The sequence below is a fragment of the Natrix helvetica genome, assembly GCF_964273705.1.
Source record: "Natrix helvetica genome assembly, chromosome: 3".
Taxonomy (NCBI): domain Eukaryota; kingdom Metazoa; phylum Chordata; class Lepidosauria; order Squamata; family Natricidae; genus Natrix; species Natrix helvetica.
In genome coordinates, this window is record NC_138549.1 from 83,533,834 (window position 1) to 83,554,771 (window position 20,938).

At 39.3% G+C, this 20,938-nt stretch overlaps 1 protein-coding gene across 5 annotated transcripts in view; it reads right to left on the reverse strand.

Moving 5' to 3' along the window:
- Positions 1–20,486, reverse strand: part of LOC309389661 (uncharacterized protein) — an 88,963-nt gene extending 68,477 nt beyond the window's left edge. For all 5 annotated transcript variants that reach the window (XM_081948259.1, XM_081948260.1, XM_081948258.1 and 2 more), the window contains exons 1-9: positions 20,412–20,486; positions 14,272–14,464; positions 13,156–13,292; positions 12,045–12,133; positions 10,394–10,541; positions 9,691–9,726; positions 8,264–8,299; positions 7,602–7,643; positions 1,321–1,371 (exon numbers count right to left, since the gene is read on the reverse strand). In XM_081948259.1, the coding sequence (XP_081804385.1) occupies positions 1,321–1,371; positions 7,602–7,643; positions 8,264–8,299; positions 9,691–9,726; positions 10,394–10,541; positions 12,045–12,133; positions 13,156–13,292; positions 14,272–14,464 (732 nt within the window). In that variant the 5' untranslated portion in view covers positions 20,412–20,486. The remainder of the gene's footprint in view (positions 1–1,320; positions 1,372–7,601; positions 7,644–8,263; positions 8,300–9,690; positions 9,727–10,393; positions 10,542–12,044; positions 12,134–13,155; positions 13,293–14,271; positions 14,465–20,411) is intronic.
- Positions 20,487–20,938: the final 452 nt, after the last annotated feature.

Sequence of the window (20,938 nt, forward strand, 5' to 3'; positions counted from 1 at the left end):
TGCATCCAGGATGAGGCTTTCATTATTTTCATATAATGCTTTCGCTATGAAAAATACCTGCTTTATTCTCAAAATATAGGCAATATCTAGGAATGTTGCCTGCATTTTCTAACTGTCCTCTGTTTGCTACAATTTCTGTGGTCCTTTTTGAAGGGTTTATTTGTTTAAGGAGCAAACAAACAAAAAGTGCCACTATTTCTTGATTGCTGGGACTGGAAGCCATCCTTCTGAAAGCACCATTTGTGGAAATCTTTTGAAAGAGGGAATTTCTGGAAACACACTTTCCAAAATCATTACTATTCTTGGAAGACTAGACAAGGCACATTCCAAACTCTATCACATCTGTAAGTCAAAAACAGCATCCTCCATTACACTAAGAAGGTAGAGAACTGGAAGCCTAGGCAATACAACGGCATTGTGCTAAAGTTATAACAATAGCAATAGTATTTAGATTTACATATTGCCCCACAGTGCTTCGCATCACTCTTTGGATGGTTTACAATGTCAGCTTATTGCCCTCAATAGTCTGGGTCCTCATTTTACTGACCTCAGAAGGATGGAAGCCTGAGTCAATATTGAGTCTGTCAGGATCAAACTCCAGACTGTGGGCAGAGTTAGCCTGAAATACTACATTGTAACCCCTGTATCACTAGGGCTCCTTATTCTGCTTTCCAAAGACTCGTGCCAGTTTTTATAAAAGAGCATAACTTAAACAAATGTACTTAAACTTCCTTATTGTTATCTGGTTTTAATTACAGTTATTTGAAGGCAAAGATCTAAATCATGGACAGGCAGATTTTGTTGTTCCTGTTATTGTTTTGAAGTCATGCAGTATCCTTATTTAGTTCATGTATTTCTTAGATTTCTATCCTACCTTTTTTCCCAGGATCTCAAGGGAAATCCCATTGCCTATTTTTTCCCCAAAAACAACAACGATCTACATTGGGCTGAAGCATGAGTGATTGGCCCAAAGTCATCCATTGAGCTTTCTTGACTGAAGGTGGGTTAAAATCTTGGTCTTCCTGTTCCTAATCTAGTAATTTAACTACTATTCCACAGTGGAAATGATGTCATCAAAACAAGTAAAGCTAGAAAATATTCATCTTTTTCTTTCTTTTTTGGGAATTGGGAGATTGAATAACACAACTATTTTAGGACTTAGGTGGGGAGGGCAATCACCTTAAAATGTGTGACTAGGCAATATAATCTTGGCGGGATTCAGGAACATTAAAAAAAGGTGGCCAACCAGTTTTACGAAGCTTATGAGTTAGAGGTGGCCCATCTCTGGTCTAAATAGAAATGGGCAAAGTATATACTTACACCAAGGCATCCAACCCTTCTGATGCTTCCCCCTTGGTAGATTAAGCCTCCCTAGAAAAAAGCAGGAACAGGTTATTCCTTTGCCAGTGATTTCACTTACTATGTCAAAAGAAACCAGAAGGTAATAGCAGAGTTTTACTACTGTTCATCTACTCTAAAGAAAAATGGTCTCATTGAGAATAATTGTTGGTGTCCTTGGCAAAAAGGTGTATAGTTTGGAAAGAAACCAGTTACTGATTTTGATGCAGAAAGGGAATGAAATTAAATTATTGCTTGGGTTAATTTATTTGCTTTACAGGAAAAAACCAAGAAGAGGATACAGTTTCCCTTAATCTATTTTCCAATATCTAAAATTAGGGATTCCCAAGTGGGGAATTCTAGTGATCCATAGGAGCTTTGTAGCTCGAATACCAAAGGGATGGCACTGCATGTTGGAAATATGATAGTAGAAGAGATTCATGGTAAATATGTGTTAGATATTAACATATATCGAGATAAGTCTTCCCTCTGGTCCGCTCCTACAGCGGGAAACAGGTATTCCTCTGATTGGTCAATGGGCGTGCCTCATCCCTATAAAAGGGGAACCCTCCGACCACAGAGCAAGCTGGATCACTACTACTACTACTAATAAAATGAGCTGTTGAGTCACTTCGTGTCCGCAGTCTGTCTCTCGTTGCCCAGATCTAACATTGGCGACGAAGGTGGGATTGAGAGACAGATAGGACGAAGAACGCTACTTCGAGAATCTCCGGATTTGATCCAGCCCAGGAATTCGGCAGAAATTCCGGCAGCCATCTCAGATCACCGCAGCGCGGCAAATTCAAACTGAGAAAATGGCGATGCATGCTCCCCCTGCTCCTTTCGACCCAGCAACCGACGAATGGGAAGCCTTCATGATTCGTTTCGAGTGTTTCCTCGAAGCAAATGAGTACACGGGGATCACCGATGCAAGAAAGAAAAATATCTTCCTCGGCTACTGCGGAAAGGAAGTCTTCAATACGGCCAGAGACCTCACCGCGCCTACTCCAATACAAGCAGTACCATGGGCGACGCTGAAACAAGCCTTGGAAACACATTACGCGCCAAAACCGTCCCGCCATGTCAGCCGCAAAGAATTCAACATGAGGACTCAAAAGGCGGGAGAATCCATTAACCAATTTGTTGCAGCTCTACGAAGAATAGCAGCCCACTGTGAATACAGGGATTTGGAAGAGCATATCTTAGAGCAATTCATCTGTGGGGTAAGAGACATTTCGTTGCAAAAGAAACTGTTAGCCAACCCGAATCTAACCCTACAGTCAGCATTGAACAAAGCAAGAGCGTCGGAATCAGCGGAGAAATCAGCAGTGACCATACAAAGAAGGGTCAACGAAACCCAGCCAGCACCGAGACAAACCAGAGTCCACTACGAAGACGCAAGCCCCGACTACGTGGATCCCGAGTTCGAGGACAGTCACCTAATGCAGAGCAGTCACTGGAGGCCTGGGGGGAAACCCGGATCCCGTTTGCCGCCCTGCGCAAGCTGCGGAGGGAATCACCCCAGGTCTACTTGCAGGTTCAGGAACGTTGTTTGTTCGCACTGCAACAAACTTGGGCACATCGCACGAGTGTGCCGGAGCGGAGTCCCTGCCTCACGGCAGCCACCCATGTACCGCCAACAGAAGCCCAACCCAGGGGCTTGGCGAAATCAAAAAGGGCGCCCAGAGAGAAATCCACAAGTGTTTACCCAGAGAGAAACTCCCCAAAGAGCTGAACGAGCGTATTCCCAGAGAGATTACTCACAAGAAAGTGAGCGAGCGTATCCCCAGAGAGAATTCACACAGAGAGCCGAAAGAGCGTTCTACCAAGACGCTCAACGAGAGTATTTTCAGGATATAGACGATGAGATAGAGTTGACCCAGAGAGAGGAGTTGCGAACGTATCTCACCACGATACATCAGGTCCGCCCTAAGCGGCCCAAAAGGCTGAAAGTCACAGTCCTCTTGGAGGGCTCACCCTGCGAGCTGGAGGTTGACACAGGATCAACCCTGACGATCATTTCATGGGCATCCATGAAACAGGCCATTCCCAGCCTCAGAAAGAGCCAACTGCGCGCTCCTGACGTCCTGCTACGAGACTACCAGGGGAACCAAGTCCCCATCGTGGGCCAAGGCACATTCCACATCCAGTTTAAGGACATCGAAGCCCAGCTGCCCGTGACCATCTCCAGCGCGCCATTGCAGAACCTCCTGGGGCTTGATTGGTTTGAAGCCCTGGGATTAGAAGTCACCGGAATAAACGCCGTGAGAAACAGCAGCGCTGAAAAGATCTTTAAGGAGTTCGAGGATGTGTTCAGCTCCGGTCTTGGTAAGTATGTGGGCAAACCAATATCGTTCAATTTAGATCCAAATGTGGCGCCAATCCGACTTAAACCGAGACGAGTGCCTTTTGCACTCCGCCCAAAAATAGATAAAGAGATAGATAAGTTAGTGGAACAAGGAATCCTTGAGCCGGTAGATCACGCGCGTTGGGAGACACCTATCGTGACCCCAGTTAAGTCAGACGGATCAGTCCGCTTATGCGCAGACTATAAATGCACAATTAATGTCGCGCTACAACAGAGCGCATATCCGGTGCCCGTAGTACAGCACCTATTGCACTCATTGGGGCCAGGAAAGGTTTTCGCTAAGTTAGATATGGCACAAGCTTACCAGCAACTGCCAGTAGATAGCGCCACAGCGGAGGCCCAGACTATAGTGACGCACAGAGGAGCGTTTAAATGCAACCGGCTACAATTCGGCGTAAGTATTGCTCCAGGATTGTTCCAGAGCGTCATGGAACGGCTGTTGCAAGGGATACCGGGAGTCGTCCCATATTTTGACGATATCTTGGTGTCCGCTGCAAACGAGGAGCAACTAAACAAAAGAGTCAGATCTGTTTTGGCCAGAATCAGAGAGAAGGGCCTCCGCCTTAAAAAAGAAAAATGCCAAATTAACGTGCCTAGCGTAGAATTCCTGGGTTATAGAATTGATGGTCAGGGAATTCACCCCACTGAAAAGAAAATTAAGGCAATCCAGGACGCCCCCACACCACGAAATCAAACCGAGTTGCAGGCCTTCCTCGGACTACTTAATTTCTACAGCGTTTTTCTGAGACAGAAGGCGACCGTTGCTGAGCCACTACACCGTCTACTCCAGAGGAACGCACCATGGAGATGGGGACGAGCCGAAGCTGCAGCATTCGCCGGGGTAAAGCGCCTGCTCACCACTGACTCACTACTTGTGCAATACAGTCAAACCCTCCCGCTGGTATTGACCTGCGACGCATCGCCTTTCGGGGTTGGAGCAGTCCTCAGCCACAGGATGCCCGACGGGAAAGAAGCACCCATTGCTTTCTACTCCAGAACTCTTTCATCGGCCGAAAGGAACTACAGCCAAATGGACAGAGAAGCATTGGCTGCCGTTGCAGGTGTGAAACGTTTCCATGAATACCTCTACGGCCGCGATTTTGAACTCATTACTGATCACAAACCGCTGTTAGGACTTTTGGCGGGAAATCGCCCCACTCCGGTCTCCCTTTCTCCACGTATGACCAGGTGGACTGTTTTCCTGGCTGCGTACTCTTACAAGTTAATTCATCGACCGGGCTCCACTCTAGGGCACGCAGATGCGCTCAGCCGTTGCCCATTACCAGACATTTTGCCAGACCCCACTCCAGAAGTACCGGTATTGCTCATTGACTGTTTGGATTCGGGACCGGTTTCTTCTTACGATGTTGCAAGGTTCTCCTCGAAGGACAATTTAATAAAACAAGTGCAAACTTGGGTATGGAGGGGGTGGCCAAAGGGAAATGTGGGCCCGGAATTCAAAATGTTTTGGTCTAAACGGGATGAACTCTCCGTGTTACAGGGATGTTTGTTGTGGGGGGATCGAGTTGTTATTCCTTTTGCTCTACGAAAAAAGGTATTGAATGCTTTACATATGGGTCATCCGGGGATCGTGAGAATGAAAGCGTTAGCGAGAAGTTATGTGTGGTGGCCCAATATGGACAAAGAAATAGAGGAGTGGGTGGCCACTTGCGACCCATGCCAGGAGTCGAGACCAGCACCCCCGGAAGCGCCCGCCACAGAATGGGAGAAACCCAAGGCACCCTGGTCACGCATTCATATTGATTTTGCAGGGCCATTCCAGGGTCAAACCTTCCTCATAGTTGTAGATGCTTATTCTAAATGGTTAGATGTAGTCCTAATGACATCAACCACGGCAGAGGCAGTTATAAAGGTTCTTAGGCGGCTTTTCGCCACCCATGGTCTACCAGATCTGTTAGTATCGGACAACGGGCCCCAATTCACGGCCATGCAGTTTGAAACATTTTTAGCAGGGTTGGGAATCAGACACGCCCTCATCGCGCCATTCCATCCAGCGTCCAATGGTCAGGCAGAAAGAATGGTGCGGTTCGCGAAAGAGGCCCTCGCCAGGATGGGCCCGGGGGATTGGCAAACACGCATTGACCATTACCTCCTCATTCAACACATTACCCCGAGCGCAACGACGGGTAGAAGCCCCGCTGAACTACTAATGGGTCGCCGCCTACGGTCTCACCTGGACAGGCTCCACCCGAATTATTCTACCTCGGCTCCCCCAGACTCTACAAGTAAGGTCAGATCTTTTAGAGAAGGAGACACTGTTTATGCTCAAAATTACACAGGGGGGACATTGTGGATACCGGCGAGGGTCATTGGCATCATGGGCCCTCGATCGTATTTGTTAGAGCTTGAAGATGGGCGGAATTGGAGAAGGCACATCGATCAGCTTCGAGGTCGCCTAGCACACTCCAACTTAAGGGATGAGGGCGAAAGTTTCCTGTCCACAGAAAGACAACCGCAGGGAAACTTCATCCCAGGAAACGACGACACCGGCGAGCTAAGCGGGGGACAGGACATCACGCACGCAGCTGAACAACCCCCCGTCATCACAGCCGCTGAGCAACCCCCCGTCATCGCAGCCGAACAAGATACCAGGGAAAAGAGCATCGAAAACGCAAGGCCTCCAGAAACAGAAAAAGCACCCGATCCTGCAACTACTTCAAACCAACAGGAAACCAGTCCTGCAAGTACTTCAACACAACCTGAACTCCGACGTTCCTCCCGAGCAAGACAAACACCCACCTACCTAAAGGACTATGTCACCTACCGCAACGTCCCATCTAGGAGGGGAGGGGTGTTAGATATTAACATATATCGAGATAAGTCTTCCCTCTGGTCCGCTCCTACAGCGGGAAACAGGTATTCCTCTGATTGGTCAATGGGCGTGCCTCATCCCTATAAAAGGGGAACCCTCCGACCACAGAGCAAGCTGGATCACTACTACTACTACTAATAAAATGAGCTGTTGAGTCACTTCGTGTCCGCAGTCTGTCTCTCGTTGCCCAGATCTAACAATATGGTTTCCATATCAGTGAGGGACTGACAAATAGATCATGGCGGGATCTATCAATCTGTTGGGTGCACAAGTGTTTTACTGACTGAACCATGTGCAGGGACAACCTAACCATATGCAAAACCCACCTTTTTCAGGTGAGTCTATTGAACACAATGGCTTAATAATCTTCCTTATAAACAGTTATGCCAATTTAGCACTGTGTCCCTATAATTCCCTCTTCATTAGTCATCCAATCCAATTTTCTTCAGGTTTGGATCCAAGCAGTTAAAATCCAGATCTCTATAAAGAATTCTGTTTGGTATCTTTTGCTAATGTTATATTGAGCATTAATTGTATACTCTCAGCCCATCTATAGATATTATATATTTTTTTGAAAATACATTGTTGTCTGAAATTAAACTTAACTTATTTATCTTTGAAAAGAGGTCATTGGTAATTTTACAGATAGTTCTTTTGCAGACAATTCCAGAAGGAAACATGAGAGAGAGAGAGGGAGGGAAGGAGGAACTATTCTACACTGACCTCTGTTAGATTTAGTCTGTCCCATCCAGGATTGTAGAACAGAAAGAAATAAACATTGTGGCTTAAGAAACACTTTTTCAAGCTCTTAATATTGTTTTCTCAGTACAACAATGTAGAAAAATAAGAGCTAATGTAAAACAATGTAGATATATATAATCTCTCCTTAACAATCCTGAAGATGGCTCCACATAAATTTGTACAATTTATACAACTAAGGGGTCATCGAGAAGTGTGACACAAGTTATGGCAATTACTGCATTCTTCTCAACAATGTATCTAATACTATGCCTTTGCCAAAACATAACTAACATTGGGGAGGAGGGGGAAGGAAATTCTTACCTGTGATTGACTGCTACTACTCTGTGAGGAAGACATGGAACCCTGCAAAGAATTAGATCAGTAATTTATTCATAGAAAACCTATATACTGATAATAGCATAGTCAATATGTCCTATCCTTTCTTGTGAAAGGCAAACAATATTCAAGATGAGTAAGCTCCCGTATATGCTCTTTTTCATTTTCATATAGCTTACTCATCTTGAATATTGTTTCATTTGAAAATCAGAAATTTATTTTTAATGCTAATTTAGATATAGCTATTTTGATTTTTTCAAAGGCCAGTATAATGCGGCCATAGTAAGGCCCAAAGAAGGGCCCTCACTAATTTATTCATGTTATCTAGTAGCTTACAATCCCCCCTCCCAATTTTTCTTATGTCAAATGATGCAGAAAAGAATATAACTTAGATCTTCTGACTTGAAATCTACTAATTATTCTGAACTACAGCTTTGGGAATTGCTTGCCAATCTAAGCAACCCCAATCTAACTGGGACCCATAGGTTTTCCAAATATGTCTGGTGGGCAACTGGAAAAATATGGTGGCCTAGTTGGGTTCTTCTCCCCCAAGGTTCTTCTTATGTTCTTGAAAAATTGAATAAATTACCCTATGAAAATCCACCAAGGCTTGGAGTGAGATATATTGAAGGAATAATAATGCTTACCTGGGCACATTCACTGCCACTTCCATAAGAACCACCCTAAAGTAATAAAATACTATTAAAATTCTAGAGAATTTCATCAACACAATGCAACTTCAGGTTCAATAAAGTATCAAGGAAGTATAAAGGAGCAATTGCTTTGAAAATAGAGCCTGATTTCTCCTTAAGGCAGTTCAAAGCATTTGAAAATGCAAATTAAGTCTAAATACAGTAATATTTTCCCTATTGTCCATCTTTTTTTCTGATGTTCTTTTGTGAATTATCCAATAAATCCAATATAACAAATTAGAGGATTGCACACTTCACCAAAGAGTGTTATAGGTATTTTATAATACAGATTGTAAAGAAGCACAGAAACAGGAAATAGGATTCATCTATATTTTGCCCCACCCCTTATGTCTCCTTAGGAATCTTGCTTCTCTTCTTGTGCCATGCTAAAAAAATGCAATATAGTAATATATTTAGCAGAGGAGAGGTAAGCTGTTACATAAATAGATCAGGAGTACCTTGTCATGCAATATATGCACTACTTCTAGGAATTGACCCTGCACCTGTGGGATCCATTGCCACTGCCAGTTTGGCAGCCAAACCCATTCATTTTTGCCTGGACTGAGATTCACTAGGAATCATAATGAAGACAATTTCCAATGGAAACATTGGAGCTCTACCAAGATTTAAAATAGACTATTTCCCCTGGCAATAATTTATGTCAACTCGCCTTCAGTGGGTTCCCAATTCTCTCTCTTTCTGTAGAGATTAGGTGCAGAAAATAATTTCCAGATGAAGCAGAGGGATGGCCTGCTGGCAATGTGGCAGTCCATCTCTTTGCAAATGTACACAATTTTTGCAAACACAGAGTGAACTAAATCTGACAACGGGAAGCAGGAAAGTCATTAATTGGATGCAGGGGTGGTGGTTTTTTTTTGCAAAATTCCACTGGTCAGTTGGAGAATGCATCCTTCATCTCTTATAATATGTTCTGTATGCTGATGCTGATGGGAAGAGGATAAACACAAATCTCCTTGAGACTGTTTCTGATTGAAAACGATGATGTTAAAGAGACTGGTGTGGTGCAATATAATCTGGTTTCCCAGGAAGGAGGGTCTGCATTTTGGAAGACAAAGAGGCTACAAAGTTTGGAAAGTTTGGTTGGCAGAAAGAGGGTTAAAAATGGTTCCTCTCTTGCAATTGCCAGAATGTATCTACTATAGTTATGCATATAATTGCTTTAGTCAGGCAAGATTCTGTCTGAATGTGAAGAACAATAAAGAAAATTACTCAGAAGTAACACAACGTGTTCTTCTCGGTTCTTGGGGCCTGACACCTATGGGCTCAGATTTAAATGTATTTACCATACAAATCAAGGATTCAATGAATAAGGGCAATTGTATGAAGAGAATTTAATCTGAAAATTGTTCAAGAATTCTTACCTGGCCACAGTTTACTCTTACGATAATGTTAGAAGACTGTAAAGACAAAATTTTAAAAACTTTTTAATTAAAAAATGTATGCCAAAATTTTATATGGAGTCTGGTCATTTCTTAGTTTTTAGTTTACTTTCTTCATTTTTAGTATTTGATTATGTATCTGAGTTGAAAATTCTGAGGAAAAAAATATGTACAGAATATTGGCCAGAATGGATATGCCTGGAAATATTATAATCATATCATTCTGCAAATAATGTTATAATCATAGTCATCTTTCACCAAATCATTTTGTATAAGTGATTTGGAATACATATATATATATACAGTATAGTTTATTTTAGTAGCTCAATGCAAGGGAACTCCAAGCATAGAATCCCAGTGATGTATATGCACATCAGCAATAATTCAGTCAATACTGAATATGATGAATTTCAGCTAAATAAATAATGTTTAAATTATGGGAGATTTAAGTATAGTTAAGTCTCTATATCAGGGGTGTCAAACTCACGTCGTCATGGCGGCGTCACATGATGTATCGGGACTTTCCCCCCCTTTGCTAAACTGGGAGTGGACATGGCCAGCGCATGACACTTCTGACCTATGGGCTGGGAGTTTGACAGCTCTGCTCTACGTTGTAATTGGAATTAAGAATGCTTAACCACAGTAATTATACATAGCATGTTAAGTCTGAATTATTTCTACAAACCTTCTTTCTACTTCTTGGTGAGCCATTGGTTTCTTTGGCCACATCAGCCACTTTGTTATCATTTCCTGTTACATTGGAACCTCTAGGGAAGAGGATTTTGTCGGATATAACAACCCAGTATCTTTCCGGATCTTGAAAAACAGTTGCTCTGCAAAGACAATATAATTTCATTAGATCATATTTGAATGATGACTAATATCTGAATTATGTTTTGTTCAACATTTTTCTTCAGAATCAACACACCATTCAATATTAAGTATGCTATATAATAATTGAGAGCCAGTTTGATCTAGTGCAGGGTATCAAACTCACATCGTCACGGCTGCATCATATCACGTATCGGAACATTTCCCTCCTTCGCTAAACTGAGTATGGGTGTATAGGGGTTTGACAGTCCTGGTCTAGTGGTTAAGCCATCTTGCTAGAAACTGGGAGACTGTGAGTTCTAATCCTGATTTAGGCATGAAAGCTGGCTGGGTAGCTTTGGACCAGTTACTCTCTCTCAGCACAATTCACCTCACAGGGTGTTATGAGGAAAACGGGAGGAAGAAGATGTTTAGATATGTTTGTTGCCTTGAGTTTTTAATAAAAATAATAAAGCAGGATATAAACAAACAAACAAACAAATGTATAAATGCCACAACATTTTAAATTCTATTCTTTCTATTATTTTAAAGTTATTTCTTTTATTTGGTTATTTATTTCCTTATCTTAAAATTATTTCAGAATACTAATATTATTTTATAACAATTTATTTTAGAAAACACTTCTTTATTTGATCATTTTTGCAGGCTGTTATCTCTGATAATCAAGATTGTCTCATATGATGTGTGTGATGGTAAATCTATTGTTTTCTTTTAAATGGCCAGAGATCATTTATATATTTATATTCTCCACAAAATGCATTCTTCCTGTAACGTTTATTTTATTTTTTATTTTTATTTATTTATTTCATCAAGCATGTATTAGATAACAGATATAAGTATAAACATGTTTATGAATACATGAAATGGATACGAATAAAAGGGAACATTAGGAAGGGTATGGTAGGAGGGTCTCCTTAGTTTCATTAAGTAGCAATACAAGGGGTTTGGCGCAGGTTAATTGTAATGAAAGATGACATCTATGTATTTTTACAATACCACATTAAATAGTTAAATAGGTGACAAGCAACTTGTGAACAGACAAGCCTCAGTTGGCAGATCTGTTTTATTTTACTATACCGAATTCCAAATTCCAAATATGCTCTAGTTAAAAATGACTGACTACCTCTGACATATGTAATAAATAATCTCACCAGGGACATCTGCAAAGGAAAAAAATTGCATGAGTGTGGTCTCCATTTTGGTTATTTGACACACACAGACACCCAAACACACACACCCAAACAAACATAACACAGATGCCCCTGCATCTCTGTCTCAGACACAAATGCTACTAAGACAATGTAAGTGTTTGGCTATAATTATAAACATAATTAGAGAATGTTTATGTTTGTGTCTATGTCTGTGCCTGTGTAGGTGTGTGTATGCATGTGTGTATATGTCTATACACACCAAGACACATTCAAAGTATGTAAATGGTGACATAGACTCCTTATAGAATAGAAATTCTACATCACAAAAAGTTTCCTAATACTCTATGTACTTACACAAACTGAACCTTCTTAGCCTCCTGTGAAATCCAGACAGATGTAACATTATATTTCTCATCAGAGCTCTTGTGGATTAAAGTTGAATTCTAAAAAGAAATAGAGAGATATATTAGAACTGATGTATTATTTAGGTTAGTGTTTCAGAAATGGGTAGGCCACAGATATATTGGATTACTAATACAATATGCAGTCAGTATCCATTTGCTGGGGATAAGGGACCTTTAATCCAACATGCACATAGAGTTATTGTAACTTGGTTTGCTCTTCTAAATTCAAGAAATGCCAGAGACAGATGCTCTGAAGATGATATCGGAAAAAGTGGCCTTCAAGACCACTGCAAAGTGTTTACATCCCAGCATTGTGAGTCATAGTTTTCTGCCTCATTAGCTTTTGTGGGAAAAAAATCATATTCTGTTTTCTGTATATTCTTCTGTCTTTTAACAAAATAGCCTTATTTCCTCAGTCAGAAGTGTCTAGGCAATCTTAAAATAAAAATCTTCATGCAGAACCTATACGTTAATTGCAGATAATTCAAGGGTACATTCCAGATTCATATGAGTTGTTGGCCTTCACTTGGCCTAAGGAGCCAGTGGCTTGACTTCTTGAGATATGGCAACTGGTAACTTTTGAATGCTCCATTTGTGTAATTCAACAACACTTCTACCTCATAGTGAATTCTGGAAGCCTTCCCCACACATTAACTCTGACATAAACTCTGTGCTTGGAGACTAATGACTGGAGTCTGAGATGGTAAAATAGACAATCAATTGTCTCATTATAATTTTTTTTAACATACACAAGCAAAACACATTCTAATTTGCTGTTAATGTAGCAACAGTGAGTCTATCACATACACAATTCCTTAGAATTCTACAAAATTCCCCCCATGACTGAAGTTAGCATGTAGTGTAAGAGAAAAATGAAGAAGATGAAAACAAAGCCCTTTCTGAATTTCCCCAAGTCAAAAAGATACCATTAATCTTTAAACAACTATACTAATGTGCAGAGATTGTGCCCCATCATTCAGTCCAATAGATCACACACATTACAGAAGGAACCGATTCTTTTAATCATGTCACACAGACAAACAGAAGGAATAAAGGCATACCAGCAAATTGTAACAGTCATGGTTCTGTGTATTGGGGTCTATGGTTAGAAACGAGCCAATGGGGACATTTTTTTCAATGTCTCGAGCTTGTAGCATGAACCATTTGAATCCAGCATCTGATGCTCCTTGCAGATCCACTAAATGAGAAAAAGACCCCCAAACATTCATAAATATTATACATTATATGTTCTTTTCCAGTAGTGCTAAAAAGATAATGCATCCCCTGAAAATTTGGGTAATTTTCTATGTGGCTGCTATATTTTCAATAATGTTTATTATTTAGTTGTGACTGTTAAATGATACTTCTTTTAAATATTAAATATAGGAATATGAGATAATCTGATGTTTGTTTTATGACTTGGAAATTAGGAAGACCATGCACACCCTTACTTATTTGTTTAAGTTTCATTCATTAATAAAGGCTCATAATTGTGATTATGCAGTAGTACTGTGATGTAAGAAGAGCCATTTAAGTTCTAGGGGAGCCATTTTATATTCTCCAATTACAACAGTTTGGTATGGTGGTTAAGGCACCAGACTAGAAACTGGGAGACCATGAATTCTAGTTCTGCCTTACGCATGAAGCCAGTCACTTTACCTTAGCCCTAGGAAGCAGGCAATGGCAAACCACTTTTGAAATGTTACCTAGAAAACTGCAGGGAGTTGCAAGGAGACATGATTGACCTTGAAGTAACTTCCCACACCCACCCCACTTACAACAGTAGCAGAATAGAGCCCTCTAATAAATGAGTGGAGGGGTTGAAGCCAAATTAGCCTTTTGTTTTCAGAAAACATTGGGGTCCAGGAAACCGTGGATGAAGTGAGTAAGAAGGCAATTTTTGATATCTATCATTCTTCTGGAAACATGGTAATGCAAAGGGATTCCCCAAACATTCTAGAGCTGTTTTTTTTAATCCCTAGCAGGCTACAGAGTAGAACAATGCTTGTAAATGCTCTTCTCTACTGAAATATTGTTAAATGCTGTGTGTTTTGTATTTCTTTTATCAGATTGACCTAATCAAATGTCACTTTAAGATATTCAATTCCTGCCCAAAAAGGCTGGAAAAAAAGGATGAAAAGATGCAGAAATCAAGATACAAAATATATGGAAAGTACCTTCAACTTCACTTCCTGGGTTATATTCCTCGGATGATACCAAAAGTTGATAGGGTGATGCAGATTCCTCTGCTTTAGTTAGGTTTGTTGACATAGTTTCACAGTCTATTGAAAAATTTGTGGATTGAAGGCTGAGGACTCCGGAGATTAAGACTCCGTTCAATAGAAGCACAAAGAAATGGAATCTCCCCATCTTAAAAAAAAAAGAAGAGAACATCACAATAGGTGAACAATACTGAGAGATAAAGCCATTGATATCATAACAAGTAACAGTGACAGCTGGTCCAGAGAATGAGATTATGCTAATATGATTGTGGGTGTATGGATGAGGATATTTGTCACCAGTCACAACCCATCATTACATATTTGGTTGAAAAGCTATGCAGGATAAGTTTTAGAATTTGTTTTTTATTTATTTTATTTGTATCCCGCCTTTATTATTTTTACAAATAACTCAAGGCTATGAGTATATCCAAAACACTTTCCTCCTCCTATTTTCTCCATAATAACAGCCCTGTGAGGTGGGTTGGGCTAAGAGAGAATGACTAGCCCAAAGTCACCCAGCTGTCTTTCATGCCTAAAGAAGGACTTGAACTCACAGTCTTCTGCTTCATAGTCTGGTGCCTTAACTACTAGTCCAAACTGGCTCTCAAAACTACATGACTATACCAGGATAATAGGCTATGAGGCGAAAATATATTTTGGGAAATGTCAATGGCAAATCATTTCTGCACCGTTGTCAAGAAAATTATATGGATGGGTTCAAACAGTCACCAGGAATGAAACTTCACTTGGAAATTCTCACACATACAAATTCACAGAGGCTGTAATAAAATGTTCAAGAGTCAAATGAAATATTCTTAGTAGTCTTAAAAACTAGCTAACAGAGATAAGATTTAAATCAATATATATTTAAAATATTCCAAGTATTGATATCAAACAGTTCTTCAGATTACAGTATAAGAATTTTCACCATTGCCTGATTCTCCAGCCCTTCTGGTCCTTCTGAAGGGTGTCTCAAACTTTCTCTGCATGCATCAGATGTACAGTAGCACCTGTACTACAGGTTGGCACCCACACAATGGTGTCAACAAAACATCTACTTCTGTCTCATTTTCAGTTAGCTTATTAATAGGTAGCAATCTCTGTCATTTGCCCATCTGAACTGGCTTTATTTAAGAAGGCGGTTTGTTTTTCTTAAAATCTGCCTAGAATATGAATGATAGTGAATGGGATTGACAGCTGATTTCTCATCTATTTTCTAACCTGTGTTCAAAATATTGTTGAATGGTACAAAGCCTTAGTAAGACGACACCTAGAATACTGCATCCAGTTTTGGTCACCACATTACAAAAAAGATGTTGAGACTTTGGAAAAAGTACAAAGAAGAGCAACTAAGATGATTAAATGTCTGGAGGCTAAAACATATGATGGACGGTTGCAGGAACTGGGTATGTCTAGTTTAATGAAAAGAAGGACTAGGGGGGACATGATAGCAGTATTCCAGTATTTGACAGGCTGCCACAAAGAAGAGGGAGTCAAGCTATTCTCCATAGCACGTGAGGTCAGGACAAGAAACAATGGACGGAAAGTAATCAAGGAGAGAAGCAACCTGGAATTAAGGAGAAACTTCTTAACAGTGAGGACAACCTTACTATAGAGTAGACAGTCATAAAAAAAGACACAGACCTAAACTTGAAGTATTGTATTGTCTGCTAAAACCCAGATTCTATTCTACTAATACACTTTCAATAGTGAGGCATTTTGTGAAGTGAAATGAGAGAAATGCATATAGAGTTGGTTTCTATGAAATTAGAATGCCGAATTTTGGTTCCCTTGATTTTAGCAATCCTGTGAAACTCTCTTCACATGTGAAATGTAATGGGTAATTTACTGTGACTTTCTTAGCCACTTCCCTTTGAATCCTTTATGTGGCCACATTTTTCTCAGACTCACAGAACTGCTTCCCTGCTATCTCTTCAAGTGTGCATAAGGTCAGGAGCAATTTGTACAAAGTTGGAAAAAAGACACAGTCCTTTATTAATTTGAAGAAAGGTATTCCATATGCGTTCACCCATGTTGCAAATCTCCTTTTTCTAATGCTTCACATAACCCTGATAATTTCTGAAGTGTACAAATATAACTTACTTCTGGTTTGGCACTTGTAAATAATTTCTGAAATGGGCCCTTCTCTATCTAATGGAGCTATTTGGTTATTCTAGTTAGATTTATTATAATTCTAACATACAGGCCATCCAACAAGGAACAATAATGGTCACACACTTTTCAAAAGCATACAAGATACACGCAAAAGTAGTGTATCCTGATAAAGTCTAACAGCCATTACCAAAACAATCAACTGATGCAGACTACCCCAACTTCACAAAAAATATAAGCAAAACACTGAATCAAAAAAGTGTGAGAATAGTCCATGAGTTTTGCCAACTTATATAGAAGGTTTTTTTTCATTTGAAAGTGGAATAACCACTAGAATGCTTGGGCTGTAATCTTAACTTTTATTGCTACTAAATATTGCTAATCAGAGCCTGATAATACAGTTGCATCTTAAAATCTTGAAGATCAACCAACAGATTGCATCATGAATACACAACAATCTTTTCCATGAGATGTGCATTCCATGGGTGATTGAAAAAAACTTGTTTTCTGGAGTAAATTTATATTGAAAAAAGAGATCTTGTGATTTTGTGAGCCAATCAATAGAAACCAAAGAGATCTGCATAGGAGTTAACAAACCAACCAATCAGACTCCATTTTTACCTAGTGTATCTGTGAGGGACCATGAGAATCATTTTCTTCAACTCCCCACAGCATCATCACAACTATGTGGAAGCACATGCCTTACATGTATAAGCTTTCAAAGCCAATCTCTGACTACTCCAAATAATCTGGGGAAACTGCCCAATCAGGGTCGAAAATAATGACTAAACAGATCAATGGGTTTATTTCATTTCAGCTCAAATTCTCAACTTTCTATTTCAGATGCAAAACCCTTAGCAAACAAGAATCAATGGGTTACTAAACATTTCCAGAAGAGATTCCAATACTGCATTTGAGGTGTGTGAACAGAAACCAAGGACACAATAACTACTGTCAGATGTAATTAGATGCAGAGATTGTGAAAACTCTTGAGAAAGGAATTAAATTGCACCATGGGTAGAGCCCAGGAAGAGTTGCTTAGGCTTTGCAGGTAGTACAGTCAATGCAAGGGAGTGAACAATCAGATGATTGTAGAAACAATTGTTCCTATCAGGATTGGGAAGGACAGAGATTGTTTCACCTGGGGTTGCCAGGAGACATGGCACTCATGTGGGAGTTTTTGCTTGTGTTTATTCAAGTATCAGTGCAATAGGTGTGGTTGCTTACTTTCCTGCAGAGATATTGACCTGGCCTGCCTCTAATTAAAACTTAAGTATAGCACGTGGGTGCTGATCTATTACAAGCTGTGATAAACAATGATTTAATATGAGCTTGTCTCTTGTTATTCAGATCTTTCTTTCTGACTCATAATAGAAGTACTGTAATATATTCCTCTCTTCTTTTCCAAAATATAGCATAATAGCAAAGTGGCTTGAGGAATAAGAAGTTTAACCATTATTCCACCCTGAAAATGTTGCTTTCTAGACAGAAAAGGAACAAAATAAAAACAATCCTGACTCCATCCCCAAAACAATCTCCATTATCTTCATCTTCATCATAATCATTCTAAGATGCTTTATATGTGCAAATAAAATATGTATACTTTATTAACACAATATGAAAGGAAGGGTATGGGTAGCTCTTATGTGGAATCATTTATTTGGAAATTATAATCAGCTCCCTGTGGAATATTCACATGGAAACCCATCTGACTAGGCACATGTGTGAAAGGAGCCTATGGTACATCAGATTAGTTAACATTACAATTCTACATTGAATGGAAGAAAACAAGAATGTATTGTTCTACTTAACCTCCTCTTTTTAATGGCCATGAGATGTCTAGATACTGCTTAAATGTATCAAACCTAGACAAGATGGCATGCCCAATTTTCTCAATAAACTGTGTACCACAACTTCAGGCTCTGGGTGTTGAATTCTATGCAAGAAGTGGCATTTGCAAATTTCTGCATAGATCTGTGGGGATAACAACCATAGGAGCGATAGGGCATTAAGCAGGGAGAAGTTCAATGCAATTGTTCTCGCACATGTCACGATGGACTGGTTTAAGGAAGAAGTAATTGTCTGATCTGACTAGATGACCCAGAACAATGGAAGAAAAAGTCAATTAAGGAGAATGCCCATCGACATAACTGTATGGAATCCCATATGGCAACAACATAAGATTGTTGTAGTCTAAATCACAAACATAACAATTATCTCTACAACATGTAGTTGTAGATATTCAAGATTTGAATATTGCACAAACCTCTGCATTTATCAAAAGGTCATCTGAACAAAGCTAATGAAGATATTTACAGTAAAAGATTATTGTGCCACCTTCAAGACTCATACTGTTAAATCCTCAAAAACCTATATTTTTTGAGAACTCCAGAGGAGAGCTTCTTCTTAAGCTTTTGTCCTCACACCCAGTCTGTAAAAAACTGCCTAGAAGTTTGCCGTGTTATTTGAATTTTTTTACTGCAGGTTTATATCATCACACATATATACTGTAGTAGTTGCCCCAAGCTGTAGCTCTATATTTAATTTACATGGTGATCCCCCTCTTTTTTCATTTGCTTCAGTGTAGACAAGCACATGCACACATAATTACAAACTCAAGAATACTCTTTTTGCCTTCTTTTAAACCTATTTTTCCAGTAGCCGCTCTTGCTCTGTTTCCGACATCTCCATACACTTAGATCAAATCACCTTGCCGGTGTCAGTAAATATATTGTAACTTATTATAAATATGATGGTGGAAAATTTTGGAGAAGCATATCCCACACATCTGGAAGCCACTAGATTGAGGATGGCTAAAATCAAAGAAGAACTTTATCTTATTTAGATAACTGCAGGCAAAGAAAATTCAACTAAATGATAATTTTTTAAAAAAATCTCTTTTGCACATGAAGGAGGCCAGAATGGAACATTAACAGTAATAAAAAAATATTGAAACATCTAGCTACCCTCCTCTCAGAATTATGTGGCAGTGAGATTGGTGGCATATAAATTTAATAAATAAATATTATCTCACCTTATATTCCTCAAAATCTCTGCCTATAGTACTAAGACTGCTAAACAGCCAAGTTTGCTAGAGTTAGCTGAAATGGCTGCTCCAAGTGGGAACTCTGAATTCTTATTTATTTGCTCATACAAAAAAGATTGTGAAAATGTTCTCTCTTATATGAAAAGCTTCACATACTTGAAATTTAAAGATGAAACTTAAAGACTGCAAAGTGGAGAATCTTAAGACATTACAATTCCTATGAAAATAAGAATTTACACAAAGTAGAATTTTTGCATACAATTATACATCATGCTTGCAAGCTACAGTATTTTTGAATTCTTGATTTAGATCTGAAAAGAAGAATTGACAAATCAAAAATACGAGATGCTCATACATAAATACTTTTTTCCCATAAACTCTTTAAATGGATGAGGCTGGGAACAGAATACAGGCATTAATTTTTGAACACTTGAGAGAGACAACAATTATGAATAGGAAATGCATTTACCTTTCATTTTAGAACTTTTAGAACTACATATATATATATATATTCTTACACTTATCTTTTCTATTATCAAACATCTATTCTAAACATGCACCCACTTGTAATTTAGCCTGATCCTGTACAATGCAAAGTAATTAATATGTTAGTTCTTCGGGTGTAGGAAGCTCAGCTATGAATATTTTCACCTCTACAAACAAACTCCCCCCAAAATTCAGAAAAGAGTCCATTCAAATATCACCATGATCTAACCAAAGTTTCTTCAGATTTTTACATTGATACGAATGCACTGTTTAGGCTTCCAAAAACTATCCAATTCTCTGCTCAGTTTAACATTTTCTGACCCCTTTGCAAATCTTCTGGAATAAAATCATTCCAGATATCCAACAAGCAACATGCCATTTTGGGAACTAAAGCCAACCAATGAAACTCAATCTCTTGCCACTCTCATCCCAATGATTCCATCCAACACACCTTGTTCCTGGAATCCTGATCAGCAGGCAGCAAACCTTGTGGTCAGTGTGCAGCCCTGGAGTGCCTGAGCTTCAGGAGAGGATGGCAAAGAAAGCATCAAAGAAGAGACTGGATCTACCAATCACAACCAGGGTGGAGAAAGGCAGACAGCCAATCAGTGTTAGCAACTCGTGGAAAATTAGGGTGGAACATCCTTCATCCAATTGTTTATGAGTCATGCTTTTTTTCTCAAGTTAAACGTCTTGAATTGAAACTCATTAGATTAAAATGAATGAAGCAACGGATTTTATATTGTGGAAAGCAATAAAAAACATAATATCTAAGATAGTCAAGTATTGCATTGGGATATCACATGGACAAATTCTTTCAGACTTACATCCATTTTACATTTGGATTATTTATTTTATTATCTTATTATTATTTTACTTTAATATTTTATTTTTATTTCATTTTACTTTAATAGCTTATTTTATTTTAATATTTTATTTTATTATTTTCAATTTATATGACTATCCATCTCAACTTCA